This window comes from Simochromis diagramma, unplaced genomic scaffold (assembly GCF_900408965.1).
Source record: "Simochromis diagramma unplaced genomic scaffold, fSimDia1.1 OVJJ01000176.1, whole genome shotgun sequence".
NCBI lineage: Eukaryota > Metazoa > Chordata > Actinopteri > Cichliformes > Cichlidae > Simochromis > Simochromis diagramma.
The window spans coordinates 6,408,058-6,426,080 of record NW_024386892.1 but is presented as its reverse complement, the minus strand read 5'-3'; the positions used below and the strand labels follow the sequence as shown (position 1 = coordinate 6,426,080).

Below are 18,023 nucleotides of genomic sequence, written 5' to 3'. Positions count from 1 at the left end.
AGTGGCCTTTTCTTTAGACATCATGTTATGACTCATTCTAAATGGTCCAACATGTTTATCTCTGATTTTTACACAAAGACTGAAACCCAGTCAATCTGTTTATTCTTACGCTCCCCCCTTTTTAACCCTTAACTTTACTTTCTCCTCCTGTTTCAGTCAATTATTGCGTACTTATATTGCATGTAAAAAAGATAAATAAATAAAGAGAGCAGGTATTTTCTTTTCTGTTTTGGAAAGGTTGGTGATGGAAGCCATTATAGGCCTGTGAATGTAATCAGTCCTGGAGACCAAAATAAACAGCAGTGCTCTGGAGACTGAATGGCTATTCTTTCCTTTCATCCTGGCTAATTGAACGGCCTCTGCGCTGTTATAGTCTCCCACAAGACACTTTAGTGACCCCGATAAGAACAATGAGTGCATATATGCGTTTTATGGGTGAATTTATCTTCCGCTTCTACTCAGGTCCTGTTCCTTTATCCTACGGGCGACATATTGTTAACTCCTGGGAATCCTATTTGTCAGGTCTGTACAAAGCAAGAATTTGCTGCTTTAATCTAAGACAGCATTAATCAACAATTACATCAGCCTCTAATATTAACTTCATAAATATTTAATCACGTAAGCCAGAAGAAATTCTTTTAATGTGGTTCAGTCATCTGTTTATTCTGGCAGAAAAGTTTACTCTCCAGGCCATCACATTTGTTCCAGTATCAGTGACTTCTTTGTCCATCACTTACCTTCACTGAGAATCCCACTTTGGTCTCAGCTGACTCTCAGCTCACTTGCACACCTGCTCCTCATTAGACTTGGTCTAAATACCAGCCCTCAACTGGCAGCATGAAAGATATCAATTAGGTGCCTGCTTGACTAATGAAACCTGCAGTTACATCCAAGTAAAGGCTGCTTACACCATTCTTCTTGTTTGCTCCTCCTCCTTGATGTTGCATTGTTGCAAAAAAAATAAATCTCTAATATAAAATGTGTTAGTCTAGCACGGGGGTCGGCAACCTTTAACACCCAGTTTCCACGCAAAAGAAAACACTGGGAGCCGCAAATACTTTTTGAAGTCTAAAATGAAGATAACACTGTATATATTGTTGTTTTTACCTTTATGCTTTGTGTGAACAACTAAGGTGTGTTGCTTATTAAATCCATTTTATTTATGTAATTAACACATTTTGAACTCTTAAAGAAATATAACAAAAGGAAAGACACCCAGCTGAACTAAAATGATCCATGTAGCAAACAAAAACTGTTATATCGCCTTTGGGCTTTTAGAGCCTTGACCTGACTTTTAAAAAATAATTGGGGGAAAAAAGCACTATGCTGCTAAAAAATGAAAAATAGATATTTGCAAAATTCTGCCTAAATATGTATTTTACCTGGTTAATGTGTGTGGCGGGGCGTGGTCTGCAGCGCCGCTGCAGGGGAGTAGGACGCACCTGAGCGGCACCTGCAATCACGCCTCGCTAAGGTATTGCTTTGAGGTTTTTGTTTTTACCCCAAATGTGTAATATCTGTACATCTATTTATTAATCATATTGTTCGTTTTCTTCCGTGTAATGAATGAAAATTTGAGGATTACAAGTCTCTAAAAATATCATTTTTATGCTTTTTATAATGTACAGATTATTGCGTGAAAGTTCATTGTACAAATGAAGTCGAAGGAAAAAAAAAAAAACAGTACTGTGTTTCTGTATGCAGGCCAGCTGTGTGGGGATGGCTGGCACCAGGTTGGCGAGGTCTGCCTGAGGATCAACTCCAGCAGAGAGAGCTATGACAATGCCCAGCATTATTGCAAAAACCTTGGAGGAAATATTGCTTCTTTGTTGACAGACAAACAGGTCAATTTTGTTCTGGAAGAGCTACAAAAGTATCAGCTACAAGAGAAGGTGGGTGGTTGTCATGCAGTAAATTCAGAAATGACAGGCATGCAAACAATGTCAGTGACAGGTATTCATTATTTTCCACTTGTATGCCTTATAAAATAGCTGTGGCTGTTTATGCACCATTATATGTTGGTGGGCGAAGATATAAATCCAATTTTTAGACATGTTTGGAATGATAATCATAAGAAAGAGTAGCGTGGAAGCAGATGTAGGTTATCACTTTAGAATAGAGGTTCCTGGTGAAAGCTATATTCTTCAAGTCTGTGTGTATTCTACAAAAAAGTTACATTGGAATGCCAATAATTTAGGTTTTTAATCATCTTTAGCACTCCTGACTAAAACGATGTGTAGTCACAACCTTAAATTATTGTTCATGGTTATCTTTATTAATTTGGTCATATGAAGAATGCATGAATCTTCTGTGTATAAATATTTTTTTAAATTTAGCTGATGTACCTGAGGTTTTACCAGGCCAAATTTGGTGGCGTTCCTTCTTGTTGAAACTTGTTATAACTGTAAGAAAAGGTTTGAAAGTGTATGCTAGATCACTTCAGGGCCAGTGTTGAAAAGATGTAATTATTTCCAATATATCCTCCAAACAAAATGATCAACTCAGTTGTTTGTGTCTGTCCTCGGGAAACTGGATGAGTCTGGTCTGAGATTAAGCAAAATTTAAAAGCATTTTGCCCAGATATGATTAAAAAGTTGTATATGAATGTAACTTAAGGTTACAACTGCCACCATCTTCGTGCCATTGACACAGGTGCAACTTTGTGAATTGTGGCCATTCTGTGATATATGTGTACACAAACCTGCCTCCATACATTATTTATCATTGGATGCCAAATAATGTGTTTCTCACCAGCACAAAGCAAGGCTCACAAGCAACTAATCATTAACAGAAGCAGTTGTGGCGGTTCCATTTCCATAGATTCAAGATATTTCTAATTGGGGTGTGTATGTGTTTTGTCTACCATGGAAATTGGACATTTAGAAAGCAAAAAACCCTTCTAAGCCCACCATGGAGCACAAAGACAAACTGCATGGTTATAAATGACCGTCACACTGAAATGTTCACTTCTAATGCTCATGTTAGGGACTCCATATGAGAATCTGACATGCTTGACAACATTTCATGATGAATCCAACCTGTCCGGAGAAACAGTGGAGGGTACAAATGCAGTTAATTTTCTTCAGTTTTTGACATTTACAAATCAAAATCTCACAACCTACATTTACTATGCCTTCAAAAAACGATTTTCTTTTCATCTGGATTACAAAGGATTTTCAAATGGAGGAGCTGACTAGACATGCAGATACAGAAAGGCGTGCGAATATATGCATTTGCTGACATATAAATGCAATGTCACAGTATTCTTGGGAACCTGAATTTATCTAATGAAATGAATCACAGCTGTGGGAAAGAATTCTTTCACGTCACAAATGTTTTGTCGGCAGATAATTCAAATGTTCACTGAACTACACTTCAATCAGCTGCTGTAATTTCTGGCCCTTTTTGAAATCTTGAATGAGTTTGTGCTTTTATAGCAATTACAGTCATTTGCAGATGGTTCGATTTAGGATCCACTTTAATGGAAAACACGACACTGTCTTCTTGGCAAAGTAGATGTTGTCTTAGTTAAATTACTATGTGCTTCTTGCTTAGGTGATTAAAAAGCATAACGTGACCTGCTATGAAAGAAACAGGATGAGGATTAATTGTGTTTATACTCTTTGATTTGATGAATCTGACAGAAGCACAGCTATCTCTCTAAAGGGCAGCGTCTAAATTTGTGCAACGTTTACTTACACAACTCTACGTGAGAGTTTATGAAATATTGTAGGGAACATGAATGGAGACTTTTACCGTCTTTGTCACCCCAGAAACAAGTTTATATTTAACTATGAATAAAGCTTGCTCAGTTAACTTCTGAAGAAAATATTGGAAGGATCGTCTCTTACTGTGATATGAAGTAACATCATAAGGACTATCAGCTTTTTCCCAAGTTAATGACCAGTGCTAATTCCACATAACAGAATATCAAGAAAAAGTTTGTATATGTTGTACATAAAGTCAGTCACTGACTAATTCAAACCTGTCTTTCTGCTTCTACAGATGTTATCTCCATGGGTTGGCCTGAGGAAGATTAATGTGTCGTACTGGGGCTGGGAGGATGCATCCCCCTTCACCAACACCACCCTGCGATGGTCACCTGGAGAGCCCAGTGACTCAGGCTTTTGTGCTTACTTGGAACAAGCTCAAATGGCTGGTCTTAAGGCCAACCCCTGCACTGCCACCACTGATGGCCTGATCTGTGAAAAACCTGCTGGTGAGAAAAAAAGAATAGAAAGACAAAAGAAAAAAAATGTATTTGAAGGTTAGCGCACCTAATGAAACCATGCACCCACCAGCCACTTCATTAGGAACATCTGCTCATTGTGCAAAATGCTAATCAGCCAATTATATGGCAGCAACTCAATGCATTTAGACATGTAGATGCATTCCAGGCAATCCGCTGAAGTTCAGACTGCTGTCTTTTTCTTGCACAACCATTTCTACAGTTTACAGAGGTCAGAGTAATTTGAGTAGTCTGGCCATTCAGGCTCATGGTGGTAGGGTCATGGGGTCATAGGGGGATATTTTCTTGAAACACTTTCGCCCCCTAAATATTACTTGAGCATTGTTTAAGTACCACAGCCTGCGTGCGTATTGTTGCTGACCCATGTCAATCCCTTTATGAGCAAAGTGGATCTATGTTCTGATGGCTGCTTCCAACAGGAATGTGCCATATTATCTCCAGATCTATAAAATAGTCAAACTTGTGTTTTTACAGCTACAGTATCTTACTATTTGGATGTCACTGAATGCAAAACAAATATAGCTAACAGGTCATTTAATGTTTCACACACCATGGTGCTGTCTATCCCTTGCTCAGGGAGTCCCCAGAGTCAGAGTGCTCGTCCCTGTAAGACGCCTTGTGCTCTGCGCACCAGCTGTGCCAACTGCACCAGCCAGGCCATGGAGTGCATGTGGTGTGGAAGTACTCAGCGCTGTGTAGACTCCTCTGCGTATGTCATTTCCTTCCCCTACGGCCAGTGTCTGGAGTGGCAGACCCAGGATTGTACTGGTGAGACTTTTTACTATGCTGCTACCGTCATTGTAGAGGAAAATATTATATTGTTTTTTGCTTTTATTCATCTGACAGGTAGACTTATAAGTATAACCATAGGTAATTACGTGCAAGAACAAAAAATCACACTCATTTAGTGTGCTTGGTGCCTTACACTGTTGTGTTTTGTTTTGTTTTTTTACACGTAGCCTGAACAATTCCTTACTGTCTGTAATTCCTATTTATTTAGTGGAATATTTACTCAAAATGGGTCATTATTTTTCTTTTTTTGCTTTTATTAAACTGAGAGATTCTAGTACTTTTTATTTGATTACTTTAATTTTTGCGAGTTTTTGGATTGGATTCTTGTACAAGTCTCAGTGGTTTAAAATTGTTACTGATATTGGGAGAAATAAGTTACAAAGGTCAGGTATAATATTATTTGTTCATAATCAAAGTGGAGTGTAGAGCCATGCCAGAAAAACATAAACTTGTGGCATTTTTGAATGTTTGTACTCTGCTGTATGTTATCTTTGTGTCAGGATAGTTTATGTCTACACAAACAAATAAACAAAAGATAGAAACTGTTACTCATACCTTTGGGAAAGAGACCAAAGTGCGCTGTGTGGAGTCATTGCAGGCTCCCATCGACTGTCTTATCAGCAGTCAGGGCTACCCATCAGCCTCACACACACATTGACTCAAACACACCAACACTAGGGCAGCGCCAACTCTCCTGTAGCTACAGGGCAGAAAATCAATCACCTACAATGACACATGACTCACTCAATATGAAGTCCTCGCTGCTGTCTCTTAACATTTCTCTGATATACAACCTCTCCCCGGGGATGGTATAGTTCAGCTTCACCGCTGCTTTCTGATGAGATGGTTTCTTAGCATGGCTGAGCCCTGTGACTCTTTCGTGGCGCCTAATCGTTTTTGGAGTTTCTAAATCCTCAGTCTCACCGGGAAAGTAACTTGGTGAATTCCGTACAACAAATTAAACAAATAGGTGGTTAGGTTTTTAGGTGAATTTTCATCCACTCTGGGTCACATTTCAATTGAAAGGTTGGTTTGTCCAGGCTAACACAAACAAGACAGAGGGTTAAGCACTAAGGCGCAAATGGAAATACAGGGAAGATGTAACTATTACTACTAGTACAGAAAAACAACAAGATGGGAACCAAAATACAAGCTATCACATAATTGAACTGTCCCTAGAAGTGATGAAATAATAAGCAGCAAGAGACTAAAGGGACAGGAAGATCAACTAAAGACTATATCACCACAACTGAGATTCACAAGAAATGTGAATAATAAAGAAATGAAATATAATTATTCTCAAACACAACCCAACAATATTCAAACAGCCAGAGTACTCAGAAAACAATAATAAACTAATAATAAACTGATAATAAACATGAATAAATAATACATGAATACCAAATCCTCACAGTAACTCAAAATCCTGGGTCCAAAACCTGGGGATAAGTACTCTAGGTTGTACTTTTGCAACAGCCAGCAGACCACATAGGGATTATAGGACCACCTTGTGTCTTCCTTTTACATTTTATTTTCCCTTGCTGTAAGAGCTCTGTAACACCAAAATTTCTCATCCGTGGGATAATAAAGGTCTATTCTGTTTTATTCTAACTCAGAAAATCTAGGGAAACAATAGAAATTGCAGTTTAATTGACCTGAAGAAGTTTGGGTAGAAAAGCTCAGTTTATTAGGAATATTGAATAAAAAAAAAATAATAATAACTGTGACTTTTTTTTCGTTCATGGGACAGATACACCCAGTGTGCCACCCTGTCTTAGTTTTTCTGAGATGTGACATGAGACTCTATAGGGGATGTCCTTGTGGACAAGAAATATATTAAACTGGTAACAGTATACACTGTGGCACTCAGTCCTAGCTGGGGCTGCGCAAGACCCTCAGCCATGGGTCGCGTCTGATCGTCCAGCTCAGGTCTCACAGGCTGAGGTGGCTCACACAGGGGACTCAGGATCCACCAACTGGGGCACAGATTTTGCAAGAACCTGGACAGGTGCCAGTTCAGTGTGGGGAGGCCCCGAGCAGAGCTGTATCCGGTGGAGCCATCAGTGGGGAGGTCCTGGATACCCTCAAAACACTGGACGCATGGATTTCAGTCTAATGGAAGTAGAGCAGAGTTAATCCTGCTTCCAGAGAAAATGGCCAACTGCAACCTTGAGGTGGCAGTAGGAGGGAGGCCAACAGGCCAGAATAGACATCATTTTAATTGAGATCGATTTTCAGATTTGACTTGACAAGCCCACTTGCCCTAATTCAATGCTGTGAGGAATGAGGCATGACTTATTCTATACACATAACACTCATTTCCTATATTTCTATATACAGTGGGGCAAAAAAGTATTTAGTCAGCCACCGATTGTGCAAGTTCCCCCACTTAAAATGATGACAGAGGTCAGTAATTTGCACCAGAGGTACACTTCAACTGTGAGAGACAGAATGTGAAAAAAAAGTAAGTAAGTAAAATTTTATTTATATAGCACATTTCTAGATAGACATCACAAAGTGCTTTACAGATATAACAGATTAAAAGACAAAAAACAAACAAAGTTAACAAAAAGCAATTTTAAAAAGATAAGTTTTTAGCTGTTTTTTAAAAGTAATCAATGAATCAACGGATCGTAGGTCCTGAGGAAGGGAGTTCCAAAGTCGAGCGGCCACAGTAGCAAAAGCTCTATCACCCCTAGTTTTCAGTCTCATATACTGAATGACAAGTAGGCCCTGACTACTCGACCTCAGAGACCTACTAGGGGCATAGGGCTGCAAAAGTTCAATAATATATGGTGGTGCTTGTTGTCGAAGAGCCTTAAAAGTTAAAACCAAAATCTTAAAATGGACTCTAGATTCGACAGGAAGCCAATGTAACTGCTTAAGCAACGGTGTTATATGTGAATATTTAGAAACTTTCGTCAAAAGTCTTGCTGCAGTATTCTGAACGATCTGCAGACGCTCCAAGGAACCTTTGTTTAAACAAGTAAACAGGGAATTGCAATAGTCCAATCGTGATGAAATAAAAGCATGAATAACAATCTCGAGTTCGGTATAGGATATTATGGAGCTCAATTTAGAGATATTTCTTAAATGATAAAAGCAGGACCGAACAAGAGATTTAACATGACTATCTAACGTAAGAGCAGGATCAAGGATAATCCCTAAGTTCCTGACAGATGGTTTTACAAACGCTGAAAGAGGACCAAGAGCATTTATTATACTGGGTCTATGTCTATCTGGGGCACATAAGAGGACTTCGGTTTTGTTATCATTTAGTTGGAGGAAGTTTTCAGCCATCCAGCCTTTAATGGTTTCCAAGCACACATTTAAGAGCTGCAGCTTAGAAACCTCCTCCGGCTTAAAAGATATATAGAGTTGGATATCGTCCATGAATTCACATGGTAGGATTTGTAAAGAATTTATTCGTAAATTAGGGTGGAAAATAAGTATTTGGTCACCTCAAACAAGGAAAATCTCTGGCTCTCACAGACCTGTAACGTCTTCTGTAAGAAGCTTTTCTGTCCCCCACTCGTTACCTGTATGAATGGCACCTGTTTGAACTCATCATCTGTATAAAAGACACCTGTCCACAGCCTCAAACAGTCAGACTCCAAACTCCGCCATGGCCAAGACCAAAGAGCTTTCGAAGGACACCAGGAAAAGTATTGTAGACCTGCACCAGACTGGGAAGAGTGAATCTACAATAGGCAAGCAGCTTGGTGTGAAAAAATCAACTGTGGGAGCAATCATCAGAAAATGGAAGACATACAAGACCACTGATAATCTCCCTCGATCTGGGGCTCCACGCAAGATCTCATCCCGTGGGGTCAAAATGATCATGAGAACGGTGAGCAAAGATCCCAGAACCACACGGGGGGACCTGGTGAATGACCTGCAGAGAGCTGGGACCAAAGTAACAAAGGTCACCATCAGTAACACACTACAACGGCAGGGAATCAAATCCCGCAGTGCCAGACGTGTTCCGCTGCTGAAGCCAGTGCATGTCCAGGCCCGTCTGAAGTTTGCCAGAGAGCACATGGATGATACAGCAGAGGATTGGGAGAATGTCATGTGGTCAGATGAAACCAAAGTAGAACTTTTTGGTATAAACTCAACTCGTCGTGTTTGGAGGACGAAGAATACTGAGTTGCATCCCAAGAACACCATACCTACTGTGAAGCATGGGGGTGGAAACATCATGCTATGGGGCTGTTTTTCTGCCAAGGGGACAGGACGACTGATCCGTGTTAAGGACAGAATGAATGGGGCCATGTATCGTGAGATTTTGAGCCAAAACCTCCTTCCATCAGTGAGAACTTTGAAGATAAAACGAGGCTGGGTCTTCCAACATGACAATGATCCAAAACACACCGCCCGGGCAACAAAGGAGTGGCTCCGTAAGAAGCATTTGAAAGTCCTGGAGTGGCCTAGCCAGTCTCCAGACCTCAACCCCATAGAAAATCTGTGGCGGGAGTTGAAAGTCTGTGTTGCTCGGCGACAGCCCCAAAACATCACTGCTCTCGAGAAGATCTGCATGGAGGAATGGGCCAAAATACCAGCTACTGTGTGTGCAAACCTGGTAAAGACCTATAGTAAACGTTTGACCTCTGTTATTGCCAACAAAGGTTATGTTACAAAGTATTGAGTTGTATTTTTGTTATTGACCAAATACTTATTTTCCACCCTGATTTACGAATAAATTCTTTACAAATCCTACCATGTGGATTCATGGATTTTTTTTTTTCACATTCTGTCTCTCACAGTTGAAGTGTACCTCTGGTGCAAATTACTGACCTCTGTCATCATTTTAGGTGGGGGAACTTGCACAATCGGTGGCTGACTAAATACTTTTTTTGCCCCACTGTACACAGCTGCTTGTGCAAAACAAGAAAACTTTACAAGATGGAGTTGATTACAAATTTCTGCCTTTGATTTTATTGCAACTTTGGAAACTTCAGACGTCTAGTTTAAAATTCTGGACCTCACTAATTTCCAAACCCTGTTTAGAAATTAGTTTGGTTTTATTTTAGGGAAAGTTAGAGCAAGGCAGAACTATATTTTATTTGGCAGTTCAACAAGTGTCTCTTAGGGGAAAAAAAAAATCAAAGTATTCCCCTGAGGCAAAACTTTGCATTGTTATTTTCTGTCATTTGTTAGACAAATACTCACTTTGGAGCAAAGTGTTCTTGTTTGTGCAGTTACAGAAACGGCTTCAGAAACAAGAATTTTCTTTCTTTTTGTGACTGGTGATTATTATTCCTTCCTGATGCCAGTACTCTAAGTGCAGACAGCTCTCCAGCCTACTGTTAGCAAGCCAAGGATGTCTTCCTGTCTTTCGTCTTACGTTCAGTGCTTACATAATGGCACGTCCCCCATCTTCTCTTTTATTATTCATGTCTCCATTTGGTGACAGAAGGTATGTAGGAGGCTTTTGTTTTGCTATTTTTTTTTTACCTTTGTTGCTGAAAGCACAGCTTAGTTTACTTATTGTAAAATATGACATATTTTATTTTTCAAATTCCCCCGATGGTGCATCTCAGTCCACAATAAAGACACTTCAGCTAACATTATTTAATATCAGGTAATTTATAAATTAATTAGCATTAAGTAACGATAAACAAATGTCTCAATGTTTAAGGATTTACCTGTTTATTGCTAATGTATGCTACTATACACTCATGACATTGACAGCCAAGGTGTTTCATTAATCATAAGCGATTGCTTTATAGTGATAAAATATAACACCATTTACTTTTTTAAATCAAATTTATTCAAGGTTCATGGTTGTCCACCTACTCTTTCATTCTCTAACTTGTAATCGGTTGTTCCTTGAGACTTACGTGAGACTTATATTTACTGATTTCAACTCTGACTTGACCCCAAACTAAGTGATACTACGTCAACAAACAGAAACATTAAAAATGTGCCCCACCTGTACCTGAAAGTTTTTTTTTTTTGTTGTAATAAAAAGGCCAAATTTGGGTTCTGCAGTGTGATTGTCCCCCCTTCCTTTCACTTCCTTGTTGACTTGTTTTCAGCTAAAGCTCTGTCCCAGTTTTTGGCGTGGATATGTATGTATTCAGTTTTTCATTACAGTAGTTTTGTCCTTAAGAAGTTAGAATTAGAATTTCACTGTGTTTGGTCTTATAGTCCTGTTTTAAAAACCAAGTTCACCCTTGGTGGCTTGAGCTTCAATATAAAATAATAAGGTTAAAATGTTGAAACATGTAGAAAATAGCAGCATTTATTTTTATCATTTTTCTAGGTTGGTAGAGCACAGTTCTGTTCTCTGGTAGACAAAGACTGGTAGACTCTCGCTCGCTGCCGCTTCTATTTCTATAGTGCATAGACGTTGTGGAAAAATAATTAGTTAACAAATGGTCTTTGTGACCTATATTGTAGGTCGAAAACAGTTATTTATTAAGAAATGCTTTAAGATAAGATAAGATAAAACTTTATTAATCCCTCGGGTGGGTTCCTCTGGGAAATTCGGTTTCCAAAAGCACAGCACCGACAGAAGTTACAGAATTACAGAATATTATACACACACACACACACACACACACACACACACACACACACACACACACACACACACACACACATATATAAATACAGAGACATATATAAATAAAATAAAATATACGAAGGGGATAAATAGAATAAATAGGAATAAAAATAAAAATACAAGTGAATTGCACATTTCAAGTATGGAGTCTATTGCACCGTTGACTATTAACAAAAGTATTGCACAAAAGGTATTGCACAGTGAAGTGAAGAGGCACTACAGCTTAGTTGTTCCCCCCTCCTTTGTCCTCCTGTTTCCCCTCCCTCTCCCCTCCAGAGAGGAGTTAAACAGTCTGATGGCGTGTGGGACAAAGGAGTTTTTAAGTCTGTTAGTTCTTGTCTTGGGGAGAAGCAACCTGTCACTGAACAGACTCTTCTGGTTGTTAATGGCCGTGTGCAGAGGATGCCCAGCATTGTTCATAATGTCCAACAGTTTTTTTTTTAGTGTCCTTTTCTCTGCCACTGTCACCAGAGTGTCCAGCTTCATGCCGACCACAGAGCCAGCCTTCCTGATCAGTTTCTCCAGCCTGGATGAGTCCTTCTTTGCTGTGCTGCTATATATGATAATTATGATTGATCTGAATTCATAGCACTCACATATGCACACATTTGCTGTGAATGAGCTAAATTAGTACATTGGTAAATTGGTACATACACAACTGTGGTCTTTATGGCACAATGACCTGCCATAAACAGCTTGGAAACTTCCCCCTCTCCCCCCCCCCCAAAAAAAAAAAAAAGAAAAACATTCTATTGCTTGTCTGATGATCCAATTTGAACTGGTTGAACTGGGTTATTTCTGTCTCAGGCTGATTTGGCTGCAGGCTTTCTGTATCATTCCCATATTTCATGTAAGCCAGAGGCTGTCTACACACTCTTCAGCCAAACATACTGAAATAATTAATTTCCAGATGTCAAAGTTGGAAGTTTTGGAAGCTCTTTTGTGGGTAAACTGGTTTTAATTTCCAGTCTACAGCAATGACTTTGTGTTATGAAATGGTGTATAACGTAGACCTAACAATGCCATGGGAAGGCTCTGTTAAGAAGTTCTCCAAGAGCAAACTTGACTCATACCTGAATGTGGCTGCTGACGTTCAACTGTCAACTGTGAAAGTGGAGAACCCACAGAGATTGACTGCAGCGCCTGTGTTGCAACATCTACAGTTAGGTTGAAACACGCTGGGGTGCAGTACAGGGCTCACCATAAAACATCACTTACATCATCAACAATCAAAGATCTGTCAGCAGCAGACACTGCAGGCCACTGGATCTGGATAAGGCAGCAGAACACCATATGGGCAACAAAAGCAACATCAACATGGTGTCATGGGGGGGTGAACTTGGGATGTTGGGATTCACTGTTAAGCTCTCTGGAGGGGGTTTCAGGCTAGTCAACAATACAGAGGAGATGGAGGACGTTACTTAAGAAAATGGTGATGAAATCATGCGAAGTCTAACAGCAGCACCGACAATGTTTGGTAATAGTCCTTGGACTCTTATGTATATTGTCAGTAAAAAAGCTCTGGCAGCAAAAAATACTTTGTTAGCTTGTCTTCAGTTGGTGTTAACTTTGGTGACAATTTTTATTACACTTAAGATGATTAATGGATATGCTGTTGATGTCTATGCTTGGGGTTATATGGCATTATAGTTTATTATGGCAAATAAGGCAAAATACATGCTGTTAACATGTGGTGTGAAATCAGCAGTGGTGTAGGAAATTCACAGGTTCTTTTGTTGAAGTAGTAATAAGTCACCATTAAGACTCCGTTACCTTACAAATAAGAGACCTTCTTTCACGATAAATCAATTATACTTGTTAGCTGATTGGAAAAACAGTCTTTTAGACAACTATATTTACAGTGGAATAGTTTAAGAAAAGCAGCAATGATGAGCCCCTCCAACACTTTCACCTTCTGTTTCACAGCCTGTTTCTTTCCCAGAGACCCAGGGCTCCCTCTCCCTAAACATACATGCACTTGTGTTCGCCTTTCAGTTTCTATTGCTGTCAATTTTAGCTTTTCTTTGCCACCTCTGACAAAGAGACCTTTTCTTTCACTGTGGAGAGCTTCCACAGTTAATCTGCTCGTTCCATTATCCTTCATTTCAGCAAGTGGCAGTGGCTACAGATAGCAACAAAAGTGCTATCCTGTTCTTGGTTTGGTTGAAAAATTGTTGCAGATTTGGACCCTGCTGAAGGGTCTCTTAAGGGTTAGAAAAAAAAAATACAGGCTTTCAGTTCAATTCAGGTTTATTTATATAGCTCCAAAACACAACGTGTCTTCAAGGTGCTTTGTACTGTAAGGTAAATACCCTACGGTATTCCTCCAGTCTCTTCAGCAAGTTATGGTCATTACCTATTGGAAAATGTGCCTTTCTATTTTAAATTCTTCAGCAGCACTTCCAAAAGGTCCCATTTAATTATTTTATTTGTCTTGTTCTTTATGATTATAATTTATAATGGAAACAACAAAATTATAATTTTTTTGTACATTATAAATTTTTTTTTGGGGGGGGGGGGCATATATAAATAACACAAGTTATGGACATGATTAGTTTTTGTTTTCTTGTGTATAAAAAGTGGCTTCCTGTGATCTGCTAAGCAGTGAAGAGCCAACATTTGCAAAGGTGGGGTTCCCCACTTTATAGCCATTGTTTTGTTAGGGCTAATTTTCTCATGATTATAAAATAAGCAATGAGAAATTTCAAAAGGAGCCAGTTGAGGAAATTCTGGCTAGGGTTCCTTCCTTTGGAGGTTTTACAGGCACACCTAACTGGGTGGAAAGCCTGTAGTACACTAGGAACCTGTTACTGAGATAATGTGTCTCCTCTGGCCTGAGAGTGCCTTGGGATTCCCAGGAGGAACTGAAAAGTGTGACTGGGAGAAAGGGGATCTGGAGTACCCAACTTCTGGTAAGCAGAAGAGAGTGGATGGATGGATATTTACTACCATACCTTTATGTGGAGCAAGGTGTAATTCAGTTGAATGTAACAAATCGCTACAGTTCAAAGGCTCAAAAAAGTCCACAGAGATGAAAACCTCAGTCCTCTGCTGCAGAACTGCAGCAATTTGAGCACAACTGGTTACATTATAGTGTACATGATTTTATTTTATTTTATTTTTTTGCTCACTTACTACCTTCTTGTCCACATACAGACATAAACCAGATGTTAGTTATATTGTTTGAGCTGATATTGAAAAATAGCCTTATTTTCTGTGAGGAAATCATTATGTGAAGTCTTGTGTGTGTGTGTGTGTGTGTGTGTCTGTTTCGTGTTTATCCCACATGGTTTCTGTGTGGCGTTTGGGGGTTTCATGTGCTTGGAGAAAAGTGAAGGGGGAAGACAGCCTATGGGTTCTAGACTTGATGTATTATGCATGGAGGCTTACAGATCTGTATTCTACTGGCTTCAGTGATGCTAACTGTCAAGCACCGTAGGAGCAAATAGATTACACGAGATGGAGCCAGACGATCTGCGCTATCCAGGGACACCAGATATCAGACCCAATGTGATGAACAGAATGTGGCACTGAAGATTTTTGATAAGGTGAAAATTCCCCCTTCAGAACAAACAGTCCTTTCTTTGCAACACCATAGATGTCATCTGTTGTGTTTAGGTATCCTCAGGGTGATTTCTGTCAATGATGATGACTAATCCTGATTTCAGTAAGGAAGCTGATGAGAAAGAACACAGAGCAGAAATGTACCTTTTTTTCTACACATTGCATGAAGTATGTGGTGGGTGTTATTTCATTTCTAGCCATTTAAAGCTGCCATCGTTGAGGAAATGCAGTGCTTAATGTTTGTTGTTGACACAACTTTAAAGGCCCTCAGTCTCCAAGTGATGATAGGAACTTGAAAAAGTTTTTAGCGACTGATGTTGTGTGAGATGCAAACACATGTCCTCTTGGATATGACCCAGTTACTGCATTTATGTCTCTTCTTCTAGACGGAAATCCAGTAGATCCTGTCTTCCCCAACTTTGACCAGTGCAAAATACAAATTTTGTTAATCTGGTTACTTTATATATTTTATAGGAGTAATTAATATAATATACATCATTTTACCTGCCTATGCAAAAGGGATAATTGTCTCATTCCCAGATCCATATTTTTGTTATTGTACAATATAACATCAGTTGTGCATGATTCATATTTCAGAATAAGAATTATTTATCTTATATTGGGCCTTGGTCCAGCATCACCCTTCATCTGCCACCTGGAAATGAACTATTTTGGATTTGCTCTGAAGCAAAGTTGAACAGCATGTATGAGGGGCTTCTGTGCCACGCCTCTCTTTGACCCAGAAAGTTGATTCTCTTCTTCTGGTCGCTGTGTTATCAGTTGGAGAAATTATGATGACTTTAGTCTCACCTGACTGCAGTTTTCCCCAACCTTATAAATGTAGCTACATAACAACTGACTAGCACCATTACATAACAATGAACCACAAGCTCAGTTTCATGTTTGTTAATAATTATCATGGCCAGTGATCAACAACCATCGGTGTCATTCACAGAGAGTTTAAAAATTGCCGCAATTCCAGCACTTTAGCATATACTCTTGTTCACTGATAGTTGTTACCTTGACTCCCCGTTCAAATCGGCATTCCTCCCAGTCCAGGATGTGCACATGCTCTTCATTGAAGGTCTGGCCCCTAGCCTGTAAACGTAAAAAGCCTACAAAATCCTGGTTTGATACGGTAACTCTGTGTTTGTGTTTGTGCCGAGGGACTCAATCCTTGGTTTGATTGCTTTTTTGTGTAGCATGTCTTGGGGTTTGAAAATCAGAGAGAGATTGTGTTTTCAAAAAAAAAAAAAATGCACCTCAGCTATTCGTACACTCCTGACACATAAGAGATCACCACTGATTTTCCTTTAGGAAGCAGTTGTCCTTCTCTCTTGGATCACCGGGAGAATTCTTTAGGCATCTTCCCAGCTTTGACAAATGTAACCCTGGAATAACCACATTTACTCAGGCTCTTTTTGATGTGATGTAGCTCTGCTTCGCCTGCCACTGGGTCTTTGAGGACAGTGATGACACCCAGTTTGCGCTCCAGTAGATGATGAGAGTCAAACCTTAAATATTGACCCGTATGTGCTAGTTTACGGTACACATTGACTTTCACGTCCCCCACTACTTATGGCAATGCTAGCTTGTCATTTTTCATATCCTCCCTGTTGAATTTGATGTATTTGTCCAGCGAGTTAATGGCATCTGTGAATTGTGGTAGGTCCTGAGATTAGATTTTCGGCCAGGTCTCATCCACATACCTGAACCAATGGCTCTGGGATGTTCTGGGATAGGATAACAGAGCCCTCTTTTCTACTGCCTCCTTATACAAGTTGGCCGTAATAGGCGAAACTGGGCAACCTGTAGGACACCCATGTTTCTGCCTGCAGTATTGGCTCTTATAGCTAAAATATGTGTGTTAAGATACTGTTTAAAGAGCAGACATGCTTGGTTGATAATAAAGCTTGGGTTCATCCTGTAAAATATTACTACCTCCATAGCTTCGGTAACTGGAAAACAATTGAAGTCTCTTATGATATAGCATTCTTATTACAGAGCGTTTCTTAATCTGATTCCATAATGACGTTCCTGACCTTCCCCTCAAAATTCAAAGTGTTCTGAATGTAGTTCGTGAAGCTGGCTATCGACAGGGTTGAAGACCAAAGCCAGAAAGCTGTAGGGAACTCATAGGCTACAACCTGCTGCTTTCATTTGTTGTGCTGGAGAAGGAAAGTAGTGGTACAGTCTGCAGTGTGGATATGGGCATTACTTTTCATTACTTTTTAAGTGCAAACTCCAGGACAGAAACAACAATATTATGCTGCTAACACAATTTTGGCTCTTTGCTAGTTTATGCTAACAATAAATTAGCCAAAAGCTCCGAGTCAAACTGAGTGAATCCCAACCCCAGTCCAGCAGTCAGACCCTGAACTCATCCAGGTCTGGAAATCCCAAAAAGTTAGTTCTGTTCATCTGCACGTAACGTTTTCAGTGGGGGGAAACGTTCCATCGCTCATCCAAGTGATTTCTTCAGTCTCACATCATTTTATGGAGAAATGCAAAAATAAAGTTAGAAGTGTTATAAAAAATGCTTTTTTTCCTGGGAGTAATTACTTTTAAATTTAAGAAAATTATTCTTTGTAATATGTGTAAAGCATTATTTTGTTTTTGAAAAAAACTGATCACAACAAAGAAGGGAAATACTTCCAAGATACACAAACATTTGACCACACAGCATGCAATTAATCTACAGGAAGGTAATGTCTTTAATATGCTGCTTGGTGATGGTGTTGAATCTCGAAGCAGAGCTAATGAAAACCCAATAAGAATGAATAAGAAAATTGATAAGTGATATTGATAATGGAATCAGAATCTCTAAAATCGTATTATTTCCCATCC

At 39.4% G+C, this 18,023-nt stretch overlaps 1 protein-coding gene across 2 annotated transcripts in view; it reads left to right on the top strand.

The window, feature by feature from the left end:
* The window catches only part of atrnl1a (attractin-like 1a), a 307,920-nt gene that overhangs the window by 82,894 nt on the left and 207,003 nt on the right, over positions 1-18,023 (top strand). For both annotated transcript variants that reach the window (XM_040034074.1, XM_040034076.1), the window contains 3 exons: positions 1,705-1,892; positions 4,006-4,219; positions 4,826-5,017. In XM_040034074.1, coding sequence (XP_039890008.1) covers positions 1,705-1,892; positions 4,006-4,219; positions 4,826-5,017 — 594 coding nt within the window. The remainder of the gene's footprint in view (positions 1-1,704; positions 1,893-4,005; positions 4,220-4,825; positions 5,018-18,023) is intronic.